Source organism: Aptenodytes patagonicus, chromosome 11 (assembly GCF_965638725.1).
Source record: "Aptenodytes patagonicus chromosome 11, bAptPat1.pri.cur, whole genome shotgun sequence".
Classification (NCBI taxonomy): domain Eukaryota; kingdom Metazoa; phylum Chordata; class Aves; order Sphenisciformes; family Spheniscidae; genus Aptenodytes; species Aptenodytes patagonicus.
Genome location: NC_134959.1, coordinates 19,836,629 through 19,860,141, shown reverse-complemented (window position 1 = coordinate 19,860,141; position 23,513 = coordinate 19,836,629). Strand labels below are relative to the sequence as shown.

General features: G+C 39.8%; 1 protein-coding gene across 1 annotated transcript in view; it reads right to left on the bottom strand.

The window, feature by feature from the left end:
* Positions 1-22,465, bottom strand: part of MMP2 (matrix metallopeptidase 2) — a 37,569-nt gene extending 15,104 nt beyond the window's left edge. Inside the window, exons 1-8 of the mRNA XM_076349317.1 lie at positions 22,124-22,465; positions 17,542-17,768; positions 15,776-15,924; positions 13,499-13,627; positions 11,709-11,882; positions 4,171-4,344; positions 1,937-2,110; positions 641-796 (exon numbers count right to left, since the gene is read on the bottom strand). Coding sequence (XP_076205432.1) covers positions 641-796; positions 1,937-2,110; positions 4,171-4,344; positions 11,709-11,882; positions 13,499-13,627; positions 15,776-15,924; positions 17,542-17,768; positions 22,124-22,267 — 1,327 coding nt within the window. The 5' untranslated portion in view covers positions 22,268-22,465. The remainder of the gene's footprint in view (positions 1-640; positions 797-1,936; positions 2,111-4,170; positions 4,345-11,708; positions 11,883-13,498; positions 13,628-15,775; positions 15,925-17,541; positions 17,769-22,123) is intronic.
* Between the last annotated feature and the right edge of the window lie 1,048 nt (positions 22,466-23,513).

The following is a 23,513-nucleotide window of genomic DNA, read 5'->3' as shown; positions in this document are numbered from 1 at the left end:
AGTATACTTGTGCCTCCGCAAAGTAGAAAATATATACATGGAAGGAACTTTAATCATAATAATACTTATGCATTTTACTAAGAGTATCAGTGGGGAAAATAATAAATTTTAAAGATGTACCAACATAGAAATACTTAAATCCACTTTTTCTTCAGGAGCTTGCCAAATACATTTACGTTGAAGTATCAGATCCTACACACTATCTGTAAATGTTATTGTGACGGTACAGGAAACAATGTCCTTCCCCTCTTACAGGGAGTTGCAATCTGGGAAGCTCAGAGTGTTGTAGACAATAACACCCCAAACCACCTGCATCAGGTATTTCAAGCTAGAGAAAAGCACGGAATTTCATTGTCCCAGTAAAGGCATTAGAAATTTTCATCTAAAGGTTTGGTTATGGGGAGTTTTGGGGCTCCTCTTAGTTCAGTAAATTTAGTGACCCCTCATCCTTAAATTGTGATATTTGATTGAAGTAGGAGGCCTGGTAATAACACAAAGAAAGCAGGGAGAAAGGAACAGAGGATGTTTCTGGCATTGGTGGTATTGTGCGGTATGTAATTTACTGCAAGTTCCAAGTCCCAAATTTCAACCTGTGCTGCATGCTTTTCTGATGAGTTCTGCTGACAACAGAGGACTTTACCATATAGCTCCTGGATCCCTTTAATGTCATCCTGAGAAAGTCGAAAGTTCTTGGTGTAGGTGTAGATAGGGGCCATAAGAGCTCCTGGATCCTCAGAGTGCTCTAATCCCATAGCATGGCCAAATTCATGAGCAGCGACCAAGAAGAGACTGTATCCTGAATAACATAGCAAGGTAGTATTAGCTGCTTGCATCTAAATAAAAGTGTACCATGCAGGTTATTCATAGTCTTACAATTTTATTTTCCTTGCTGCCCATCAAAAATCTCCCAGTAATAAATATCATAATTAGTATTTACAGCTTCCAATGGTGAATGTCATACATATTGCCAGAAATGACATTTCATTAGAGAGATTCTAAAACTTCTGATTCTAAAACAGCTGATGTTTGCTGCTGTCTCACATGCAAGTGACTTTGACCAGTCTTAGGAAGTGTAGCAAATAAAATCAGACTTTTTTTTTAAGCACAGAAGAATTAAACTTGCAGTCTAGGCCTCAAATCTTACTTCTCATCAAGAAATGGCATGCAAGTGATAAACAGGTCTGTATATCTGTGTGTCTGTGAACAGAGCCTGAATCGGTACTGTTGTACCAAATATTGTTAGGTTAAAAAAAACCCTTTTATTATAGGATGACATTTTATCAATTATGCCCAAACAGTTTCTGAAATTTGGCAGTTATTTTCCCCCTAAAAGAAAAACCTGACTCTAGCATTTGTTTGTAAATGTGTAAAAAGCCTTTTGCTATATTTAATTTTACCCATGTTACAAATAAGGACAAAGATTAATCAAAATAATTTTAAAAACTGATATTCACCATACAAATGTTATACTGTCTCTCTCATTTTTTAAACGTTTTTCATCTTCAGCAATATCAGTCAAAAATGTATTAATTTTTTACATTTAGCATTTGTTCCTAATTTGGCCAATATCAGAGTATAATTATTACATACTAGGGAAATACTATAGTACTTGTGGTTTTAGCCTTGGAAGGAAAAACTGGTGATGAGAAAACCATTTATTTATTTATTTAATGGTTTTGGGGTTTATATTTTGGAAAGATACTTCATTGTTATAATTTTAGAAAATCTGAATGTTTCAAGCAGATGAGCTCTGGGGCTGACTCTTAAACAATAGTCTCACATTTAAATGTAGGGTTTTCGCTCAGATTTCGGGCTGGGGAGAAGTACTGTAACCAGACAGGAGTGATAAGTATGAGAATGAAATCCTCGTAAGTGTGATGTCATCGGTGTGGTCAATATGCTGTTACCATTGTATTGCTCTGACAAACTGTGCTACCTTGATCTGGACAAAAGCCCCACTTGCGGTCATCATCATAGCTACTGGTAGAAGCGCACCACAGCTTGCCATCATTGCGACCTGCACTTGTACAGGACTCGTATTTATTCCCAAGGAAGATGAAGGGGAATACACAAGGGGCTCCCTCTGAATTTCCACCAACTGTTGACATGGCTGTGGAAAACGACAGAAAAACACAGTGAGAAGGGAATCCCTTTTGTGAGATTAAGCTGATGCATCTTCTCCTAAACTACACATTAAGAACAGAAAGCAAGCAGAAAATCTGCAATCTTCTTAAGAATATGAGGAGTAAGATTAAAAGTAATATTTGAAAAGAAAATTGTCTGACATAGGAAAAAAAGGAAGAAGTCCGGGCATTGCCATTGCAATGAACTTGCCGATAGTTTTGGGGGGAATAAGAATGAGCGCCGGATTTATGTTCATAGCTCTGAGAAAGCAGCAGTTAACTGTGTTTTGTGGAAGGTGATTGCGTAGCAAGTATCTTTGTGTTGTCATTTTGATGGTCTTTCCTGGTGATGTTTTAAAGTGTCTCAAATAGGTCAAAGGTAGGTTTAGTGTCAGAAAGGTTAAAGGGCTATTGAGTATCCACCTGGCTAGTAGATGTCCCACTGAAGTATCAGCTTTGAAGTAAAAAAAACCCCAAAAGGTCCAGAAGAGAAGTCATATCAAATAAATTGAGGAATTGTTTTATGCTGACAGCAGGATACAGTTTAAAGGCATATGGGTTTAAACATTTTCTAAAGAAAAGGATATCAAACGTGGATTACTTTTTTTTTTTTCTTTAACCAGTATTTTTGCAAAAACTTGTAAATTTTTCCCCTGAGTGTGTTCTCATCTATGTAGTGTATGGTAGTAATATGTAAGAAATAACATTTGTATATGCACGTACAAGTATTTTCTAAAGGGAAGAGGGTGAAACTAAATTTAAAATTACACTTTAAAGTAGGTATCATAAACAGAATATGAAAAGAATATAAAACTCATTTAAATTCATTTACACTGTTACCTGGCAATTACAGTTCCTTTCAAATTATGGTCTGTCTTCTGGGAAGGTACAGGAGAGTAACACAGAGGCAAAGCTGGTTGTGTCCCTAATTATTTATTATTATTTATTTCTCATTCATTATTATTAATTAATAAGCCAGAAATTAAAAAAAAAAAAAAGAAAACACAGCTACCTCAGGCAATAACCTTTTATGCTGAAAAGAAGCTTAAATTAAGTGTATTTCTTGGTTCCAATGATAGAGACTGTGTTACCTAGGACTTTGGATATATTGATTCTAGATATACTGGTTCTTTTGTTTGTTGAACTATCCTTTTGATTTTTTTCTCTTCCTAACTGTGTAGCAAGTTATAATGAATTTGATCCTTTCTTTTAATTTTTTTTTAACATCTGTAAGGTAAAATTCAAGGGTTACACCCGGTTATCAATAGTAACAGGAAGCCAAATACCAATACATTAAATCCCTATTGCAAATGGTTAGGGTGTTTTCAAAAGACTCAATAAACAGGGTGCATGTAGGTTTGAATGTCGCTTCAGGGTGCTACAGGGTGAATGTAGCTTCACCTTTGCTCTGTTAAAGGCCTGAGATTTTAGAACTGCCATAGCTAACTTATAACAGTCTAAATACTTACGGCTCTAGTCTGTATCCTAAAATTGAACACCTGCCAAGCTATACAAGGCTAGAAATTAATTTCTGTTCCTTTATGTACTAAAAATCAAGTTAAAAAGTATAAGAAATTGTGAAGAAAGCGGAAATCTCTTTTCCTGGCTAAACCATTTCACTTAGTTCTTCTAAATTGCTGAAAAGATCTATTAACTCAAGCTTAACATACTAAACAGGATTTCCTTTTTCAAGTGTAAATGGTAAGTATTAAGCTAAAATATTATTCATGCTTTCTTCCATGACATGAGACTTCTCTTCCAGGGCCATTAACAAATTGTAATCTACTTGTAATTATCCTGCAGCGGTAGACATTTAGTCCTGTGGTTCAATGACACTTGTGTATCCCTGATAAACTTGGTGTGCTATGGCATACCGTATCGTTTACACAGATTGCTCCTGTTCTAGTTACTTCCTTGGCCACCTATGCTGAAATTGCACCTAACTCATCAACTTTTGTATGCTCTGGTGAAGGTGTAAAAAAGGAGACTTTTGTTGCTTAAAACAATGACAAATTAGACTGTGTTATGCAAACAACATTCCTCCTACCAGTCTCTGGACAGAATCCATATTTCTTATCTCTATCATAGTCTTCAGTGGTTCCACACCATCGGTATCCATCTGTCCTGCCTTCTGTTGTGCACTGGTCATAGGATTGGCCTTGAAATTTAAAGGGAAATTTGCATGGCTGCCCGTCACCATTGCCTCCCATTGTAAAAAGTGCTGTAGGGAGAACGAGAGAGAAAAATGTCAACATGCAATGCTCAATATCAACGAGGAATCACAATGTGCCAATGGTAACATGCGAAGGTCTTGACAGAGATTAGGCAGCTGTTGTGCGTGGTGCAGTTCACACTTACAACCTCTGTTTTACACCAACAATGAAATGCTTTGGCAAGATAGACAAGGGATGTTACAATGTCACAAGTGTATAGAAAGGAATGACTGACTGATCTTTATAAATGAACTGGGAATGAAGAAAATTCTACTAAGCTGTTTGAATGTGGTTTGAATTGTGTGAATCCTTTATAGCCTGCCTCATAACATAAAATTAATATCCCTTCTTGAAACAACATTTAGAAGGAGGATGCTGGGAAAGTCACTCATGTTCCTTAGTGCTTTGTTGATTCATCTACCTTGCATCAAAAATGTTAGCTAGAATGGCAAACTTTGTACAGAGCCATGGACAAGCCAGATCAGTTTTTCCTTATGGCCATCTGTGTACATTTTCAGTTTCTTTAACTCTACTGTATGTCAGCATCTTAAAGTCAGATAATACCCTGTAGGCTTTTCCTCTAGGCTTTGCCTCTCATTTCTGAGCATCCACGCAGCTGGGCTCAGGCACTCAACAGATAAGCAAGAGAGGACAAATATGACTCCTCAAACAAAGCTGAACGCTGGAGCCTTCTCCTGTCTTTTGCTTCATTAATGTTCCTGAACGTAGTTTATTCGTCTTCTAGGGGTTGTTTATACACAAACAAGGCCCCATGGCTCAACCCTGAGAACCAGAAATCTCTCTTGTGGATGAAGGAGTATAGATTAAACTGAGTCAAGAGTTCTGGGATCTGTTTTTGGATTTTAGTAAACTTTCTGGACTATCTAGAGGAAGCAGATAAAATTTCTTATGCTGCTATTTAAAAAATGTATGTCCAGATTAATTACATGAAAATGCAGGTGGCTCAGAGTATCTGACATCTTGTGAATCTGCCTGTGTCTTCTCTTGGCTGCTCTACCCGTGGGAATCATAGAATTGTAGAATAGTTTGGGCTGGAAGGGACCTCTAAAGGCCATCTAGTCCAACCCCCCTGCCGTGGGCAGGGACATCTTCAACTAGATCAGGCTGCTCAGAGCCCCATCCAACCTGACCTTGAATGTTTCCAGGGATGGGGCATCCACCACCTCTCTGGGCAACCTGGGCCAGTGCTTCACCACCCTCAGCGTAAAACATTTTTTCCTTCTATCTAGTCTAAATCTACCCCCCTTTAGTTTAAAGCCATTCCCCCTTGTCCTGTCGCAACAGGCCCTGCTAAAAAGTTTGCTGCCATCTTTTTTTATAAGCCCCCTTTAAGTACTGGTAGGCTGCAATAAGGTGTCCCCAAAGCCTTCTCTTCTCCAGGCTGAACAACCCCAACTCTCTCAGCCTTTCTTCATAGCAGAGGCGTTCCATCCCCCTGATCATTTTTGTGACCCTCCTCTGGACCTACTCCAACAGGTCTGTGTCTGTCTTATGCTGAGGGTTCCAGAGCTGGACACAGCACTCCAGGTGGGGTCTCACCAGAGCAGAGGGGCAGAATCGCCTCCCTCGCCCTGCTGGCCATGCTGCTTTTGATGCAGCCCAGGATGCGGTTGGCCTTCTGGGCTGTGAGCCTGTTGCTGGGCTGCGTGTCATTGCTGGCTTATGTCCAGCTTTTCATCCACCAGTACCCCCAAGTCCTTCTCGGCAGGGCTGCTCTCCATCCCTTCATCCCCCAGCCTGGATTGATACCGGGGGTTGCCCCGACCCAGGCGCAGGACCTTGCAGTTGGCCTTGTTAAACCTCATGAGGTTCACAGGGGCCCACTTCTCCAGCTTGTCCAGGTCCCTCTGGATGGCATCCTGTCCCTCCAGCGTGTTGACCGCACCACTCAGCTTGGTGTCATCTGCAAACTTGCTGAGGGTGCACTCGATCCCACTATGTCATTGATGAAGATACTAAACAGTACCGGTCCCAATACGGACCCCTGCGGGATGCCACTCGTCACCAGTCTCCATCTGGACATTGAGCTGTTGACCACTACCCTCTGGATGGGACCATCTAACCAATTCCTCACCCACCGGACAGTCCACCCATCATTCTCTCCAGTTTAGAGAGAAGGATGTTGTGGGGGACCATGTCAAAGGCCTTACAGAGGTCCAGATGGATGACATCTGTAGCCCTTCCTGTGTCCACTGATGTAGTCACTCCACCATAGAAAGCCACCAGGTTAGTCAGGCAGGACTTTCCCTTGGTGAAGCCACGCTGGCTGTCTCGAATCACCTCCCTGCCCTCCACGTGCCTTAGCATAGCTTCCAGGAGGATCTGCTCCATGATCTTCCCAGGCACAGAGGTGAGACTGACTGGCCTGTAGTTCCCGGGTCTTCCTTTTTTCCCTTTTTAAAAATGGGGGTTATGTTTCCCCTTTTCCAGTCAGTGGGAGCTTCTCCGGACTGCCATGACTTCTCAAATACGATGGATAGTGGCTTAGTAACTTCATCTGCCAGTGGAATCCTCAATGGTGGGACAGTGTCTGTGAGTGTCATGTGCTGGTGAGAGGAAACAGTGAGGGCAACAAACTGGGCCAGGCCTTGCAGTGAACAGAGAGAAAAAAATCCTTCATGCAGCCATGCACTAATTCTCCTTGAGATTTAAGAACAGCACCTCGGAATGAAACACATCTGTTTGAATTCCCAGTGTAAAGTATGCAAGATTTGGCCTTTTTTAAGGTGCCCAAGGGGACACCTTTCTCCTTCTCCTTCCCCCAGTTTAAAGCTACAGCTAAAACCCAAATGTGAATGTGGGAAGGCTTGGCAGGTTATTTCTAACTTTGCTGTTGTCATTTTTGATGACCAAAAAGCCATTGTAGCCTCTGTCTTTGTGTAGGATTTGAGGGGTTTTGCCTTTGCTTAGTCTGATACATTGATAGGAAGAGACATTGTTTAAGAGCCTGCTTCCCTTTTTAGAGTAGTAATAAATAAAACCACAAGACCTTTTCTGGCTGAAGGGTGACTGGGAAGGGTTCTAATGATGGGGTATTGTGACACAGATGGTTCATTTTGCCTTTTCCACTTAAATCAGTAATTGGCCACAGTATCAGGGGCATGAACCATTAAGTTACTGAGGTTAAGTTCCAGTCCCACTAAGGAGAGGCCTTGGAGCTTTGCAGGCCTGGCTCACGCGTGCAAATTCGCTGAACTTCTGATCTGGCCAAGCTCTCATCTGTATCCTTCTGCATCCTGGACATGGAAGCAGCTATGCAGAGGTCCTATCTCTAGGCAAAAGGTGCTCATCGAGATAACTGCAACACACACTGTGCCACCCCAAAAGAGCAAGTGGCAAATGTTTGTATTTGTCTCAGATGCTGTAATAAGTTAGGAAACGTGCATTAACTAGGACTGTGGTTATCATGATTGGAGAAAGACTTTATTTTTTTATAAAGAAATGATAGAATTGGAAGGCAAAATTAAACTGAGCTGTTTAGATGACTCATTTACCACATGAGCTGCTTCCAGCTCTAGATCTGGCAAACTCTGTATTTTAATAGCCTTTTTTTTTATTGCTTTAAATGTGGCTAAGTTGCAAAAACCTTATGGAAAGTCCATCTCTTACTGCTTTGCATGAAGCCTTTCTGAGTCACAGTCAAAATGCAGTTTTTCATTTTGCTTGAGGTAACATCATGTGATGGTAACAACAATGGTTTATTAAGTTTTCAAATCCTCCCCCCTCCCCGCCCTCAGCCTTAACTAGAAAATTCTTTGCTTTATGTAAATGAAAGTTAAAGACAGAGACTAGGTCAGTTTCCCCCAAAACAAAACAAAAGCTTTGTTGACTTCTAAAGGGATCTTAAAAGGCCTGAGCCTTGTTCTGCATCATGGTAAGCTCAGCAATTTAAAAATTGGTGAGGATGTGCTGATGTGAGAGCAGATTCAGACTGGACATTACTAATCTGTGAGCTGCACTGCACTGTTAGCTCTTCCCAAACAAATCAGCTAGTTGTGATTTAAGGAAGCCCCAGGCTGGAAGGCTGTTAAGAACCCCGTGGCACAGATCCAAGGTGGAGGTAGCTGCAGCTACATGAGGGTTCTGCCTCAGAGAGCAGTCGAGCAGCAGCCTACAAGAACTGTGATGTGTGAGGGAGGTACAGGCAGAGTACAGATATCAGTAACGTTAGATATCGGAGGACCAAAGGAGCCTAATCTTCCTGTAGTGTCAGTGGAGTTTGGTAAAGTGAGAGATTCAAGATCCCTTGATCCCATATGGCAAAGGAGAGGTTCAGCACACCTGCGTAAGATTTGTGTAGTAGGTAGATAACTTTCTGCTTTCCCTTTTTCTGCTTTGACAAATTACAGTTGAATCAGTCTACAAAATTAGGGTACAGATCTGGGATTAACTTTAGAAAAGCGTGGTGCAGTACCATAGCTTTAAAAATGTTTCCAAATATGCAGTGTGGCTCTATAATGAGAAGAACTGAAACTAACTTCAGTGAATTAAATGGGGGAGAAATAAACACTGACAACTAGGAATGTCACCCCCAACACAGACTCTATGATGTAAATACTCCCCTATCTGAATTTATTAGCTGGTTTTTAGCAAATGGTGTCTTGGAATAATGAGTGAACAATGCCGCTCTGAATTTAATAAGAAACATCTGTGCATAACTGTTCAAGGATCTTGCAAAACAATTACATCAGAAACAAAAGGCTGAAACCCTTCTGTTCCGTTTCAGAAACCTTGACACAAGCATTTCCAGGAACATCAACTTCCAGAACCAACTCTGCCTGAGCGTGCTTCACTGCTTATATTTTCGGTCTTGTATGACTTCGGGATTTTACAAAGGTATCAGTCAGGGTATATGGATCTCGGTTTGTCCAGCTACCTATAATCTGGGCTTTGTTCCGACTATATCTGAGCATTTGGGGTCTTTTAAAGAAATAAGCCCAATTTTGCTCTTTTCCAGCTGGAAGGATTAACCTGAGGGAGAGGAGATTTGGGGAAAGGTGGGGAATGAAGGAGACGGCAAAGTTTTAGGGGGGAAAAATGATTGTGCGGGTATGTGTGTGAGCACGCATATAATCTACTGAAGTAAATGTTAGGCTAAAGAAGCTAGTTCTGAAAGTCATGTAACTAACAATAACTTTTTTTTTTTTAATTTACTGAAGTCTGTTAAAAGTTCACACTTCTGCTTGTTCATCTGCTATAGTGGTATAAATAGCTGTCACCATGGTAGATCCCAGCTCTAGATGTGATCTATAATGGGCAATTAGGGTTTTGGAAATTAAAGAATATTTTTTTATCACATTAGGGCTAGAAGACTGATATGTTCTATGACAGGTTATCTTTGCAAACCACTAGCATCCTGATGCAGAAAATTTGTAATCTTATATTGGAAACTGTATGGTCTTGCAAATGAACTTGAGAAATCCCCAAAATTTGTCAGGCAGGAATCCATTTAGTGTTTGGCTACAATAGGATACCAGAGAAGCTTTGAAGACAGGGTATCTGAACTTTTTCCACACACACATATCTGTGGTCTTTCGAAAAATTATGTGTACTTAACTGACACGTGCATATTAACGCACATACATGTGTTTTTACAGTACTCATTGAGGCTTGCCTGGGACATGTTGGGCTGTGCTTGTGCATTCTTGGTCTGGCAAAACCCTGAACATGTCTTGTTTTGTTAGCTTTGCATCTTAAACATCACTAATTTTCTTTCAGCAATTTGCATTCTCTTTCCTTGTACTGACTGCATGTAGCCCTAATATTATAAATAAGTTTAGTACTATTGTTCCAAGTAGGATTAGCATGTGTCCAACAAAAACTCCATTGTTTTGTGTTTTGTTCTTCTCTTATTATTTGTAATGGCGCAGCAGTAGCAGGCAGGAGTTTTGGTGACCCTGTGGGTCCATTGCTCAGGACATAAGGTAACAAGAGTGATGAAACATTCCTTGCTGCCAAAAGCTTATAGCAATCAGTTATGTACAAAGGGAAAAAAGTGAATGTGGGAAACTGCAGTACTGGGAATGTCTGTGAATATAGGTGCCAGCACTGGAGCTGGCAAACAGGAGATGGAACAAGCGGCTAAAAGCCCCTTACCTTCTCTACTCTTCTCACTGCTGATAAATTAGCACAGCAGGCTACAGCCCATTATACTTAATTGCTTCTCTAAAGGTTTCCTGCTGTGTGATATACAGGAGATCAAATTAACACTCATATAATAAGAAATTGTCCAAAATTTTATATCTAGTAGACTCATCAAAATTTTCAAACATAAATACGTGTTCCTGATGTTTAACAGGAAACATATTGTCATAATTTCATTTGAAAGATAATAATCATATTGTGTATATTTTTAAAAAGTTACGGCTACATGAAAGCATTGTACACATTTTCTAATCTGTAAATGAGTGTTTCCACATATGAAATAAATTGCTTGTGAAACAGAGGTTTCTGTTCACATTCCAAAAAGTTAGAAATTAAGTACAATCTTAGCTTTCCTAGACCCTCTAGCAGTTTTGTACAGTTAGTGATACAGAGTTATGATTTCCAAAATACAGTGTCATTCCTGTATCTGAAGTGAGCTGTTGGAACTGCTTCATGAGTAAGAGTCATAAGACTGGTAAAAATAAAAACCTAAATTCTAAAAATGTGAGCGCTCTCCTGGCTAGCAATTTACAATGTACCAACATATAAATAACTTTGTACCAGCATAGATACTCACTTAAAATGCAATCGCTTTTTTATTTTGAAAAGCAGTATGAGGTCATTTAAAGGGTGATTTGTGACAATAATAGTCTCATGTTGCACTGAAAGGGCTCCCAGACTCAGAGCACTTGGGCCACCAGTTGGTAAAATTGGTATGCAAGGTTATAGAGGTTTGGCTTAACGGGTTTCATCTTTAACTGTTAGTTTTTGTCAGTTACTGCTCTTGAACGAGATGCAATTGCAATTGTTAGTGGAATGGCCTGCAATTTAGGGAGAGATTTCTGTCATTTAGTGTGCTCCACCTCCAACTTTGGCCCTGTCCTTACTTTAAAAGGTGGTTGTCTTTCCTGGATCATGAAACTGAACCTGTAGTGTTTTTGATGTATATATGGGGCCGACATTGCTTCAGACATCTTCAATATGTCCTTGTTTTTCGAGAAATGCCCCAGCCTGGGTCATCATCAGTTACAAACTCTTCTACACTAAGGGAGCCTTTTGTCTGCTTATATACTGAGGAGATATTAAAGAGCAGTAAATCTTAGTCTGCCAGAAAGGAAGTGGAAAAAGTACAAGGAGAAGTGGATAGGCAAAATAAGTAGGGAAGAGTCTACCAGGAGAAAAACAGTAGAAACAATGATCTACTTACACTCATGGGGACAAAAGCCATATTTGCCATCTGCATCAAAGTCTTTGGTTGTGGAACACCAGAGGAATCCATCGCTGCGTCCTGCGTCTGTGCAGCTGTTGTATTCCTTGCCATTGAACCAGAAGGGAAATTTGCAGTATTCACCATCTGCATTTCCATACTTCACTCTAACCACTATAAAGAGAACAAATGCAGTGGTGAAATTAGCCACCAACTGATACAAAAAATACAGTTTCTGGACATCTTTTCCTGGAGGACATTGGTGTAGAAATGCAGTCTGAATTTCCACTTTGAAATTCAATATGCTGTTGGTCTCTCTATTGGCAAGATGATCATAGCTGAAATAATAACCGGTAATTTTGAAAGAATTACATGGATATTACTCATGGTGAAGTGTTAGAATGAACAGTCCTTAGAATCAGCCCAGAAAAATATATATGTTGTTGTTACTATGGCAATGCAAACTTATAAACATGCTGTTAATACATTTAGTAATTTAGTTTCTTTGGTAATATGATCTAAAATGTTCAGTATAGTTTGAGAGGTTCCAGGCAGTAGTTGAGCATGAGCTGAACATGCCTTGTGCCTCATAAACCTCTTTGGTATTTCCAATTCGACTTGAATAAGATCTGCTGCGGCACTGGGGGATAGGGTGGTAATGCAGGCACACCCAGATCCTGGGTTTTATTTCAGTTTGTCACACGTAGTCCTAAGAGTACAGTACTGGTGCTGTAATATATGTTAATGTATAGATAATTCACTTATCCATAGCATTTCTTTTAATGGCAGTAACTAACTGGATGCTTGTGCAGTATTTCCGCTAATATGGAAAATATTTTCCTCCTGTTTGTTGTTAGTCTGAGGAAGAGATCCAGCCCAGTTAGTACAACTACCAGTTAATGCTTCTGCTAAGTTAAAAGAAAGCCAAACAGAAGGAAGTTGACTATGCTGGTATTAAAGTTCAATTATTTTTTTCAATGGGAGGACAGCTGAGAGAACTAGAATTTGAAATGAAAGGCAAACATGAGTTTGCATTCTTATTCTAAGTTTTCCAAATTATTTTACAGTAGAAGAATTATAATTAATACTACATGATTGTGGCAAAGTTGAAGCAGAAAAAGAGGTTCCAAACTACTAATACTTGGTGTTGTTTGTCTAGTTCAAGTGATATTATCTGGACTTCAGTTGTTTTCTTCTAAAGGGCATGGCAAACTGCCTGTTACAGATTCTTGAAGATGTTCTTAATCCACTGTTTGATGTCGATTTTGTTTCAGTCATCAACATGAGGGATTTATATTCCGTTTGCTTTTGACAGATACCATGAGTATATAAATCCTTATTCAAGTGGACGGTTCCATTTTTAACAACTGGAGCCACAGCTTAAGTCATCTTAAAAAGCGTATGTCAGCCAAAAAGCACTGGCCAGTCTGCCTCTTACAAATGAACTTAAAGATGTTGTAGTTTGAGTCCCTGAGAACTGAAGCATTCAAAATCATAGTCGTGGCTTTGTACTTTTCCCACAGTTTATGAAGGTTGTGCAGCATCAGGCCCATTATTAGTTCAGTTTTTGAAGGGGCAACAGTAGAGGAACAGAAAGGGAAATTCTAGGTAACATTTATTTAGGAATTACATAAACATTGTGTAGAGAACAATTTAAATTGTATACATTAATTTTCGTCTCCTAACGTTTATTGACATGTCAATGAAAATACTTAGTGCAGTGCCTGGAACAGCATTAAAACATAGCAGCCAGCAGGCCATACGTTCTGAAACATTAAAAAGTCTGGTACCTTGCCCCTCTCCAAGAGTCCACAGTTCATCATCATCAAAATGGGAGTCTCCTCCAATTCCTGGCCCTGGTGCAAAGGCATGAGCCAGGAGACCGTCTTTGCCATCAAATGGATAGCCATCACCATGTTCTGCAGGAGGAAGCAGACAAAAAAGAGCAGTTTCTAATGACCTCAGCTCTGTCAGAGTCTATACATGAATGATGATTATCATGTGTACTTTCCCATCCAAGACAGCAGCAGAATCTTATAGTGAGTGAGTTTATTGGTATGGGTTGTGCTGGCAAGACTGAAACAGAAGACAAGCCGCCATTTCTTACAGAGAACATTGTCAGTACTGCAGTTGTCACAGCATGTTATTTTATATCTCATAAGTATTGTGGAAAGGAATCAAAGACAGTGAAGAAGAGTGACATATTGTACATTAGATGTGTGACTGCATGCACACTGCTGTTTCTCAATGGAGACTGGTAGGAGCTGTAAAATAAACGTTGTAGATGAGAGGTATTTTCAGATAATTCATGTCAGTCTCCAACACAGAGACTGGAAAGCAAGGCAGATTTCTTTTTGCAGGCTACTCTTTCCTGCTGCATCTCATACTGCTGTCCTCTTTTCTTTGTGCAGGATACTAACTACTTTAAGTAGGAAAGCAAATCAGCTGAGTGTCTCAGTAGTGAGCCTCTGGAAAGCTAGCTCTTATTCAGTGCTCTGAGTCCTGTGAATGAGCCTATTCCTCCTCCACATCAACCACTCCGAGACTCAGGCAGCTCACAGGGCAACAGCACGTTAAGTAGTTCTCCTGTTATTACACTGTAGGCTTTTCTTGGAAGTACACCGCATGTGGGTAAGGCAGGCTGGCAAGGGCATAACCCTGGTATTCATAGCTTTCCCACCACACTGACCTGTGCATCAAAGCTGGCTGCCAGCATCTCCAGTTGCATCATTTCAGGCCTCTTGGTGTGATGTCTTGCCATTTAACAGAAGCCCTAAACACACAGGCCCGATTCTCTACTCTGTTACACTGATTTCATGCTGGTGTCACTCTCCTAATACTAGTTCAGTTCATTCATTTCAGTAGACTAGTGTGTCAGTTGTCAAGGAGAAGATTTTGACATATGTTAGATGCTTTGCTCCCATTTATTTCGAAGTAGATCCTTTGCTTAAGAGAAAGCTTAAAAATTAAAAACCTTGTGGATGTCCCAGCTCCTGTGAATCTGACATGCAGTAAAGTGATATGAATGAATGAATGTGGAAGAAGTTCTTCTCCCACTGTTTCTGAGCTGACTATAACCAGCAAGTACTAAAACCAGCAGAAACACTTCTGCTTTTGTAAGACTTTTTTTGCAAACCAAGCCAGCCTGGATGAGGATCTGCAGTTTTGAGTTCTGTACAAAATCTCTGAAGCTTTTGAGGTCAATTCATCAGTAGCTAAAGCAAAGAAAACCAGCTTGAAATGGAGGCTTCTACAAAGAGCTCAGTTATTCTTTGAACTGTTCACTTCACTTCCAAAGTCTACCTCCCTAGTGACTGGCTGCACAAGTCTCTTCATTAGCATTAAAAATTCTGTGACTGTCTGTAAGAAGTTAAAATGCCCCAGGTTTACACTGAAAAGCTATAGACGTTCTTTCAGGGGAAACCAAAATTATTTGAGAAGTCATGTACAACGAAAATGAATCAAGTCACCCATCATCAGCTGGACTCAAACCATAATTCAGCTTACAATCCCTATCTTAAATTCCTCAAGACCAAAGAATGCATTGAAAGCCTGCATTCTGCTATGCTAAAGAACAGAAACCAGCTATGGAGTCAACATTGAAAGTCACAAATGCATTTTTAAGCTCCAATATGTTAGGACCTCCAGCACTATCACTGGAAAACTGAGTATGGAGCTATAAATAAACAGTACAATGGCATTCCATTCTCTTCTGTGGCAGGCAGCCAGCTCACATCATCTGAAGATCTGTACCAATATTTCTCATTCTATTTCTGATCTGTAAATTTAAAAATAAAATGTTGCCCCTAGTGATTCTCTTTTGGAAAGATAAATATAGTATAAGGTTACTGTATAAATACTTCTCTCTCTCTCTCTCTCATGTATAAGAAAGAAAAAAAAATCTCTTAGTGAAATTAGACCTTAGCCTGTATAAGCCAAGTGCAAACTAGGACAAAGTTTGCCAGAAAGGCTCACGGGTACTACTTATTGAGGGTATATCATTCCAATACTAAGGATTAATGAAAGGAACAAAATCAAAACACATATGTAAAAATAAAAAAATATACCCCATCGGCCAAAATTAATCATAATGTCTGCTTCTCCATCGTTTATTCGGTTAAATCTCAGCGGTGTGACGTCACTCCAGACTTGAAAGGCTCGCGCAAAGGCATCATCTACTGTCTCAGGATCCAAATCCGGGGTATAGCCTATAATCCTTAGAAGTAAGAGGAAGAGTTAAATAACACAATCCCCCTCCCAGTATTTATTGTGTATTGATCAAAATGCTGAGTAGACACAGTAGTGAAACCGGTTAAGAGGTAACACTGCTCCACGTGAGATCTAGACACTTCCCTTTGATTCAGAGATGTATTTAGATGTGGCGCTTACTATTCATTTTCCTTTGGAATTGATGCAGCAGCATGAGGAAAATTATACAGCCAGAGGCTGTAAAGCCTGCATGGCAGTGGGCCTTGCACAAAATAGTCAGGGTTTTGCATCAGCGCTGAGGTGCTGGCAAGACATCACCTTATGTTCTTTTGCTCCATTAGATTTGAGATTTACATTTTTGTAGACTACTTAGCTTGCAAGTCATACTGTCACTTTAGACATGAACATACAAGCACATCTTGATATCTAAGATTTACTTGCCAGAAAAAGAGCTCAATAACGTTCTGAAAGTTGCAACTGTGGATTGTTTTGCTCTTTAATAATAACAGAAAAACAGCCCTTCTCCCTCACCTTTGTAGTTAGCTGGGTATTGTTTCATCCCAGTTGAATGCTAATCCTTTATCAGTGTGTTGGTTACACTGGCAATAGGATACATGGGGAAATCGGAGGTAAAAGTATGTAAGATAGAGCCATAGGCCTGACATGAGAAAGGGACAAACTCTTAAGTGCATTGCTTTCTTCTTCATATATTTTCACTGGACTTCTTAGTGCCTTATATTATAGCCAGCTAACCTCCATGTAAAGACATTTGTTCCCATTCTTTGCTGCTGGGGCTGTGCATAGTGAGGGAAAGTACTTTGTGCCTAAGGAGAATGAGGGAGAATCAGAGGAAGCACATTAGCAAGAGGAGGCTGCAAGAGTTGCCATGGGTTTTCTCAGTGTTTATTAGGCTAGTCGCAGAATGAGGGATGCTTTGAGTCATAACTTGTGAGGAAGCAGCAGACCAAGTCAAGCAGCTAAGATAAATCTGCTGTTTGTTCTCATTGGTGCTAAAAGTCTGTTCTTGGACCACCTAAGGTAAATGAGATTTTTTTTTTTTTTTATTATTGACTTCAATGAGAGCTATATTGGTCCCTAACTCTGTTCAGAGTAAGAGTAAGATATTAAAACATGCCAAACCTATTGCACTAGGTTTGCTTTAAATCATGCCTGTATATATCTGAAATACAATTGTTTTCTTTTAAAATCTATTTGATGATCTCCATTTTTATGACTGCTGAATGCAGAGGAGTTTGTCCTCCTACATGGCCTCTGCAGTCAATAAGTACTGTGGTCCCCGCTGAGCAGATGGGCAGGTGAGATATTCCTGCTCCAGTTCCCTTAGGATGCTTGCAGCAGAGCAAAGAATAAAACCAACAACTCTTTAGTCTCAACCAGAACCATAAAGTTGATCTTTAGATGGTTAGTCCTGAAATTTTACAATTTGAAATTTCAGAGGTGTTTGCTAAAGCATCTGGTAGTTATCCAAACACAAAGAGATTCTAATTCAAGAAATCCTGTCTGGCCCACTAAGCAGCTCGTCCACTTCTGAGTATCTTGTTTGATTGGTTCTTAAAAGGGCTATGGCTATGTATGAGCAAAACCCAACGTCACCAGTCAGTACCTGTATGTTATATGATTCTTTTCCCATTTTGGCTTTCTTGGAAAGAAGTTGTAATTGGCTACATCTGGGTTACCACAGCGGGGTTTCTTCATGGTCTCAATAGTATTTTGATCCAAATCTCCTGTTTCAGGCAGCCCAAAAAATTTCTGCATTTTCTTCAAAGTATCTTTCAGGACAAATAAATTGCAATTGTCTTTTGGGCACCCATAGTATTTATTCAGGTATTGCTTGAAAAAAAAGCACAGAACAAAGACTTTAAAATTCATAAAAGAAATAGTTAATCATTACAAATAAATACTGTAATTCCATGTTATCTTTCCCTCTGTAATTTGCAAGTTTTCTTTTCAAAATTGCTATTATTAGTAACTGAGAGACCAGCAGAATCTCCTTAATTGACACAAACCATCCTTGATCACACAACATTGCTAATTAAGCAATCAGTTCCACTATTAGCTATCACCTTTACTTAATGAATTGCTTTATTAGTAAGTAGAGCATAGAGCTTTAACGTAGAACTACAAAGTAAAAATGGGTTTATCTTTTTTGGTTTCTTTACAATGTATAAATCTGCTTACAGTTCTAGATTTTTGTGTATTCTTTTTCTTGGAAGACTGGATTATTGAGAAACTTGTCAAGGTATCAAAGCAACCACACAAATGAGACCACATTAATTGAAAAGAAAAAAAGCATTGCTTATTCAAGCCACATAGAGCTATTTGAATGTTGTGTGTTTGCTTTTGAGTCAAACATTGCGAAGACCCGAGGAAGGTCTTTGGTAACATGTCAGTTGCCTGGACACTGCAGCCAATCAATATCTGCATAGTTAAAACTCCACCAAACACTCCAGCAGATTATGGCCAGACTGGTCTTTCTGGTACAACCATGGTGGCAGATCACAAAATTCTCTCTCCTTAGAAACCAGTGGTCATAAAGTATCAAAAATCCCATTATTTTAACCTCTTATCTAAAATAATACCCACCCAAGTCTCCTCCACTTTCCGTTTTGATCAGTATGACCTAATTAGCAGGTGTAGTGCAGTTAAAAAGGAAAAAAAAAGTCTGTCCGTTGTTTGCTGCTGCTTCTAATCCCAGAGGAGCAATGGGTTAGTCTGTTCCCTGACAATTGTTTCAGTTAAGCAGACATGTCTTTGAGATGTGTGTTGATAGGTTGTGTGTTTATGTTAAACTAAACTGTAGATAAACAGCTGTGGTCCTGAATATCCGTACATGGTCCCCACCTTCTGTGCAATACACAAGCGAGCTCACACAATTTAGTATTTTTTTCCCTTAAGTTCAGTGTTGACCGGCAGAATAACTGTGAGCTTCTTGGGGTAGGGACCAACGCTGAGAGAATGCCTGGCATTCTCTAGCACGTGGTGAAACCTGCTATAAAACCATAGTCATTCAAATGAAAAAGAGTGACAAGAAGCAAACGAGAAGACTTCCACTTACATTTTCAGCAATTGTATAAAATCCTTTGTCAACTCTGTTCCTAACTGGAGACTAACAAACATGGCCACACAACAGACTGCTGGCTAGCTAGAGGTTTTGGATTCAGTGTTTGGATCCAGCCTGAATTTGAAAAAACCTGTAACTCAGGCTGTTGCCTTAGCTTGGACTGTTGCACAGATAGGCTCTGTCACGCAGTTCAGATTACATACAGCTTTAGATTGTTGAATTTCTATCCTCATTGAGGAGTAGATAAATGGGATTATGATGAAGATGTTCGTTTGGGTACTTCTATAATGATAACAACCTGTCATTATCTAATTATTTTCATTCACAGGTTCTAAACAGCTTGACTAAACTATCTGGGGTTGTAGGCTTTATCCAGTAAAGTGAATCTTACGATTCTCTTGCACAGAGATTTCAGGCACTCCACACTCAAGTCTGGGTTTGCGATATTTTATGCCTAGCTCTAAAAGAAAAGCTACAGCCATGTCAAATGGCGGGTGTTCCTAAACTGGTGTGTAGGCCACCCAAACTGGTGCTTAGCAGGGCACAGAGCTGAGAGATGCCCTTGCTAATGATGCTGTTAGACAGGAAGGTTGCAAGTTATTTATCTTTCCAGTAAAATGGTCTGTAGCAGAGGAAGAAGCATCCTTCAGGAGTTGTATCCAAAATATTTACTACAAATCCAAGGTAGGAAAACACCCTAAATAAGGTAAAGGTATATTTGCCAAAAATGTATCAGAAATATCAGAGAGAATTATTTCTAACTGAGGATTACAAGAAGCCTGATAAAATGACTGCACGTTTAAGTTCTTGTGCCAGGAAGTATTCCTGAGGGAAATCTTACTTTATGTATCTAATTAATTGACTGAAGTTTGCGCAGAAGACTGGGATAAGACCACTACATTGGCAAAATATAGCAAAGGATATTTGATGACTGCAGTTGGTCAAGCCCGGATTTCACCACCACCTCATTAAGTCCAGGCGTACCTCATCTACCCTGCATAGGAAATGGTTCAGAGCTTACTCAGAAATGGATTTAATCAAGATGTTACACCATTTCCTTCAGAAGGTCCGCCATCCACCTACTGACTAAGCACAGACTATGCCTAGTTTTTGTGATTCTTATAACTTCTGATGTGGTATTTCTCCAGTGGAGTCTGTGGCACTGGCAAATAATGGACACAGAATGGTTTCACCTTTGCTACCACTAAGCTTCCGTCTACTCATAGTTAATGGGGCCTGGTGGAAATTGTGAAATGCATTAAGAACATAATCAAACGGGCCAGTTTGGAGGATCTGTTCTTATCCCAATTTTCATTTTAATGTAATTTGATAGATTTTCTTATGCTTCTGTTTGCATCTCCCAATGAGGTACCATGATATAATATAGACTATGCGTCAGAACTGAAGTTTACTGAAGAAGCAGGATGCTGCTCTTGCCATTTTAGGTTTGGGAGTAAGATATACAACCAAAAATATAAAATGAGGCATTGTAAAGAATTTTACTTGCTAGGATTCTAAATAAAAAGCTAACCCCTCTCAGTTTTTCCTAAAATGGAGATTTTACTGAAGATGAGAAATGAACATAACCAGCTGTTCTATGAGAAGAGAATCTTGAAGAAAATGTAGTGTCTATGTAAACCACATCTTGGCCTAGGCTGCGAAATTCAGTTTCCTCGGAGTCAGCAGGGAGCTGTGGTGATCTGGAATTTTGATCCAGCCCATTAATGAAACAGGGTCCAGCTGCAACATAGCAATTTGTGTTCTGATGCTGAGCGTTGGAGCTGTTCTGGTGGAGGGTGTGAGGGAAAGGCAGCCAGTTAGCATTACCCAAGAATACTACAAGAAAGACAAAGAAGAACTGCAGTGTTAAACCAGCTTGTAATTTTCCTCTGAGTACACATAATAAATAGGTTGTTCGAAAGAAACAGAGATGAGGGGAGATGTGGATTGCTGTTATTGAGTAAAAGCCTGAGTGTGTCTAAGAAAATAGGTTGTTTAAGAGTGGTTCAATTACAATTAGACATGTGGGACCCCACTCTCCTCTCCCACATGCACTGCCCCCCCTCCCTCCCCCCTCCCAATCCCCTGGCTGCTGTGCTGCTAAGGCAAAACCTTGGGTGAATTTGTTTTGTTAAAGGCTGAGGGGTGCCCTTTTTGGGTCAGTTTGTCTGTTTTTCCTAAACTTTCCACCACAGCTCCCATCTGGAAGTTCTCTCTCTACCCTCCCCCAGACCTTCTTTAACCTGGCAAGCTTTCCCAAGATGCACACCAACTCCTAAAGAAAAGTAACCAACTTTCAAACCTCTATGTCCTAAAATAAGAATAATTTATCTCAATCTTCCTTAAAATGGACTTACTGCTGAAGAAGAGAAATGTCTATAATTTACATGCTAAAATAAGGATAATCCATCTCAATCTCCCCTTAAATGGACTTCCCCATAATGTCATTTTTATGAAGGTCCACAGGGCTAAAATAAGGTTAGAATATAATGCTGTAGAGTTATAGCTATAATTTGCTAATGTCACAGAAATCCAAACTCCTTTTTTTGTTCCAGATTGAATTTGGAAAAAAATATTTCTTTAAACCTCTGATGAGATTTTTTTTTTTCCGAAGTCAAAGCTAGTCACAATGGCTTCTGAAACTCAAGCCAGCTTTCGATTGTAATTGTCCCTTAAAGCTGTGTTTATGCAACGCACGGTAAACAATCTGGAAAACAAACTTCTGAAATCTATGATACATGCATTAAGTGAGTCTCAACAGCCCTCATTTCTACTTGATTTAAGTAGAAAAATTAGATGTCTCTTGTTTGTCCTTCTCCCCTCTTACCATTGCAATCTTTTGATTATAGTCGCGATGATTTAATGAAATTATTTTGTACGGTCAGACTTAAGGGAAAAAAACCCAGACTTTCTTTGCTGGCTTTAAAAATTTTAAGAGAGGAAACGTTACTTGGCTTTAGTTTTAACTTTTGAAAGCTGATACCTTTGCTAGCTAGCTAGCACTTCCAGAGACTCTAGGGAGAGAATGCTACAGTCATTCCTTAGCCTCAGCTGAAACAAGAAAGAAACATCTGCTTATGAAACAACAATATAAATCTAAAGCAAAGATGAAACCAACACTTACCACTGCTAGTTCTTTGTCTGTTTTGGGAGTGCTGTCTCCAGGAAACTTAATGATTGGTGACGGTGCAGCTAAAGTTTTGTTAAAAAGATATACTTGGATTAATAGTACTTTAAAAACGAAGCCACAGACAATGTGAGTCTTCATTCTGCCTAAACTTGTGCTCTCCTCTTTGGAAAAAGATTTTCCCTGGCTGCCTGTCCGTTACTTTAGCTGCACAGTGCACCAGTTGCTTATCTGCACATCTTAACTCTCTGCACCGTTTGCTCTTTTGCTTGCTCTAGCAATTCCTTTGTATGTTTAAAACATCCAGATGCGCAGTCTCAAGCTACCACAAGAGGAAGTCTGAAAACTAGTGGAAACATGAGAAAAGGGCAGTTACCAGATGTGATTGCTGTGATTTTAAGGTAGCAACAGGCAGATACTTATTACCGCTGAAAGAGGCCACATTTTCTCCTCATTTGCATATATGAAAGCATTGAGTTATGCCAGAGAGCAGCAAAAAGCAAAATCTGACTTAATCTTGAAGACGAAGTCTCCCACATATATCTTAAATTAAAAAAAAAAAAAAAAAATTCCTGGCTAAGCATTTTTATTATTTTTTAGCCTATTTTCTTGCCACAGACATAATAATCTGTTTTAGTCATATGTGGTTACACTCCTACACAGTGCCTTACAGTAAACATTTTGATTATGGATTTTGAGGCAGATCCTGCACGGGCCAGTGCAGCCGAGTGAGGCTTCTTGTCCCTCTCCTGCTTAGGCTATACAAACGGTAGGTCTGTGTACACAGGGCTCACCCGCACTTGGCCTGAGCGTCGCTCCCTCCCTGGTCTGTGCGGAACGTGCGTGCAGAGCTCTCTGAATAAGATTCTTGTGGTTTGTTTGGTTTTAAAACCAGCTTGAGGCTTTGCCACCAATAGGTATGGTGTATCACCATGTAAGAGATCATTAGGCAGATTCAGCAATAGAAATTATCCTCAATAATTGACGTCAGGGGAATTGTGTAAAATTCAGGGTTTGCCTATGCTGGGGGTTTGGTCCGCTGGTGCAGCTGCCTTAGTCTGAAATTCTGGTGTAAATACGGCTATTGTTATGGACAGTCTTTTTATTGTGTCATTCATAATATTGCCAGCTTTGAGATGTTATTGCAGGCGGAATATTTTTTTAGCTGAATATCCCTAATCTAGAGGCTTGGCTCATGACTTCTTAAGATGGGAGGCTGGCAATTCTGCATAAATGCAAACTGTGTTCTGGCCAGCCAAGTGTCACAGAACAGTTTCTATTGAACATGAGTCCAGCCATCACAGTTCACCTGAGCTGTGTTTCAGCATAAAGGTTGTCACGGCTTTCCACTGAATGTTAAATGAAAGTTTTCTGGATATGGCTCTTG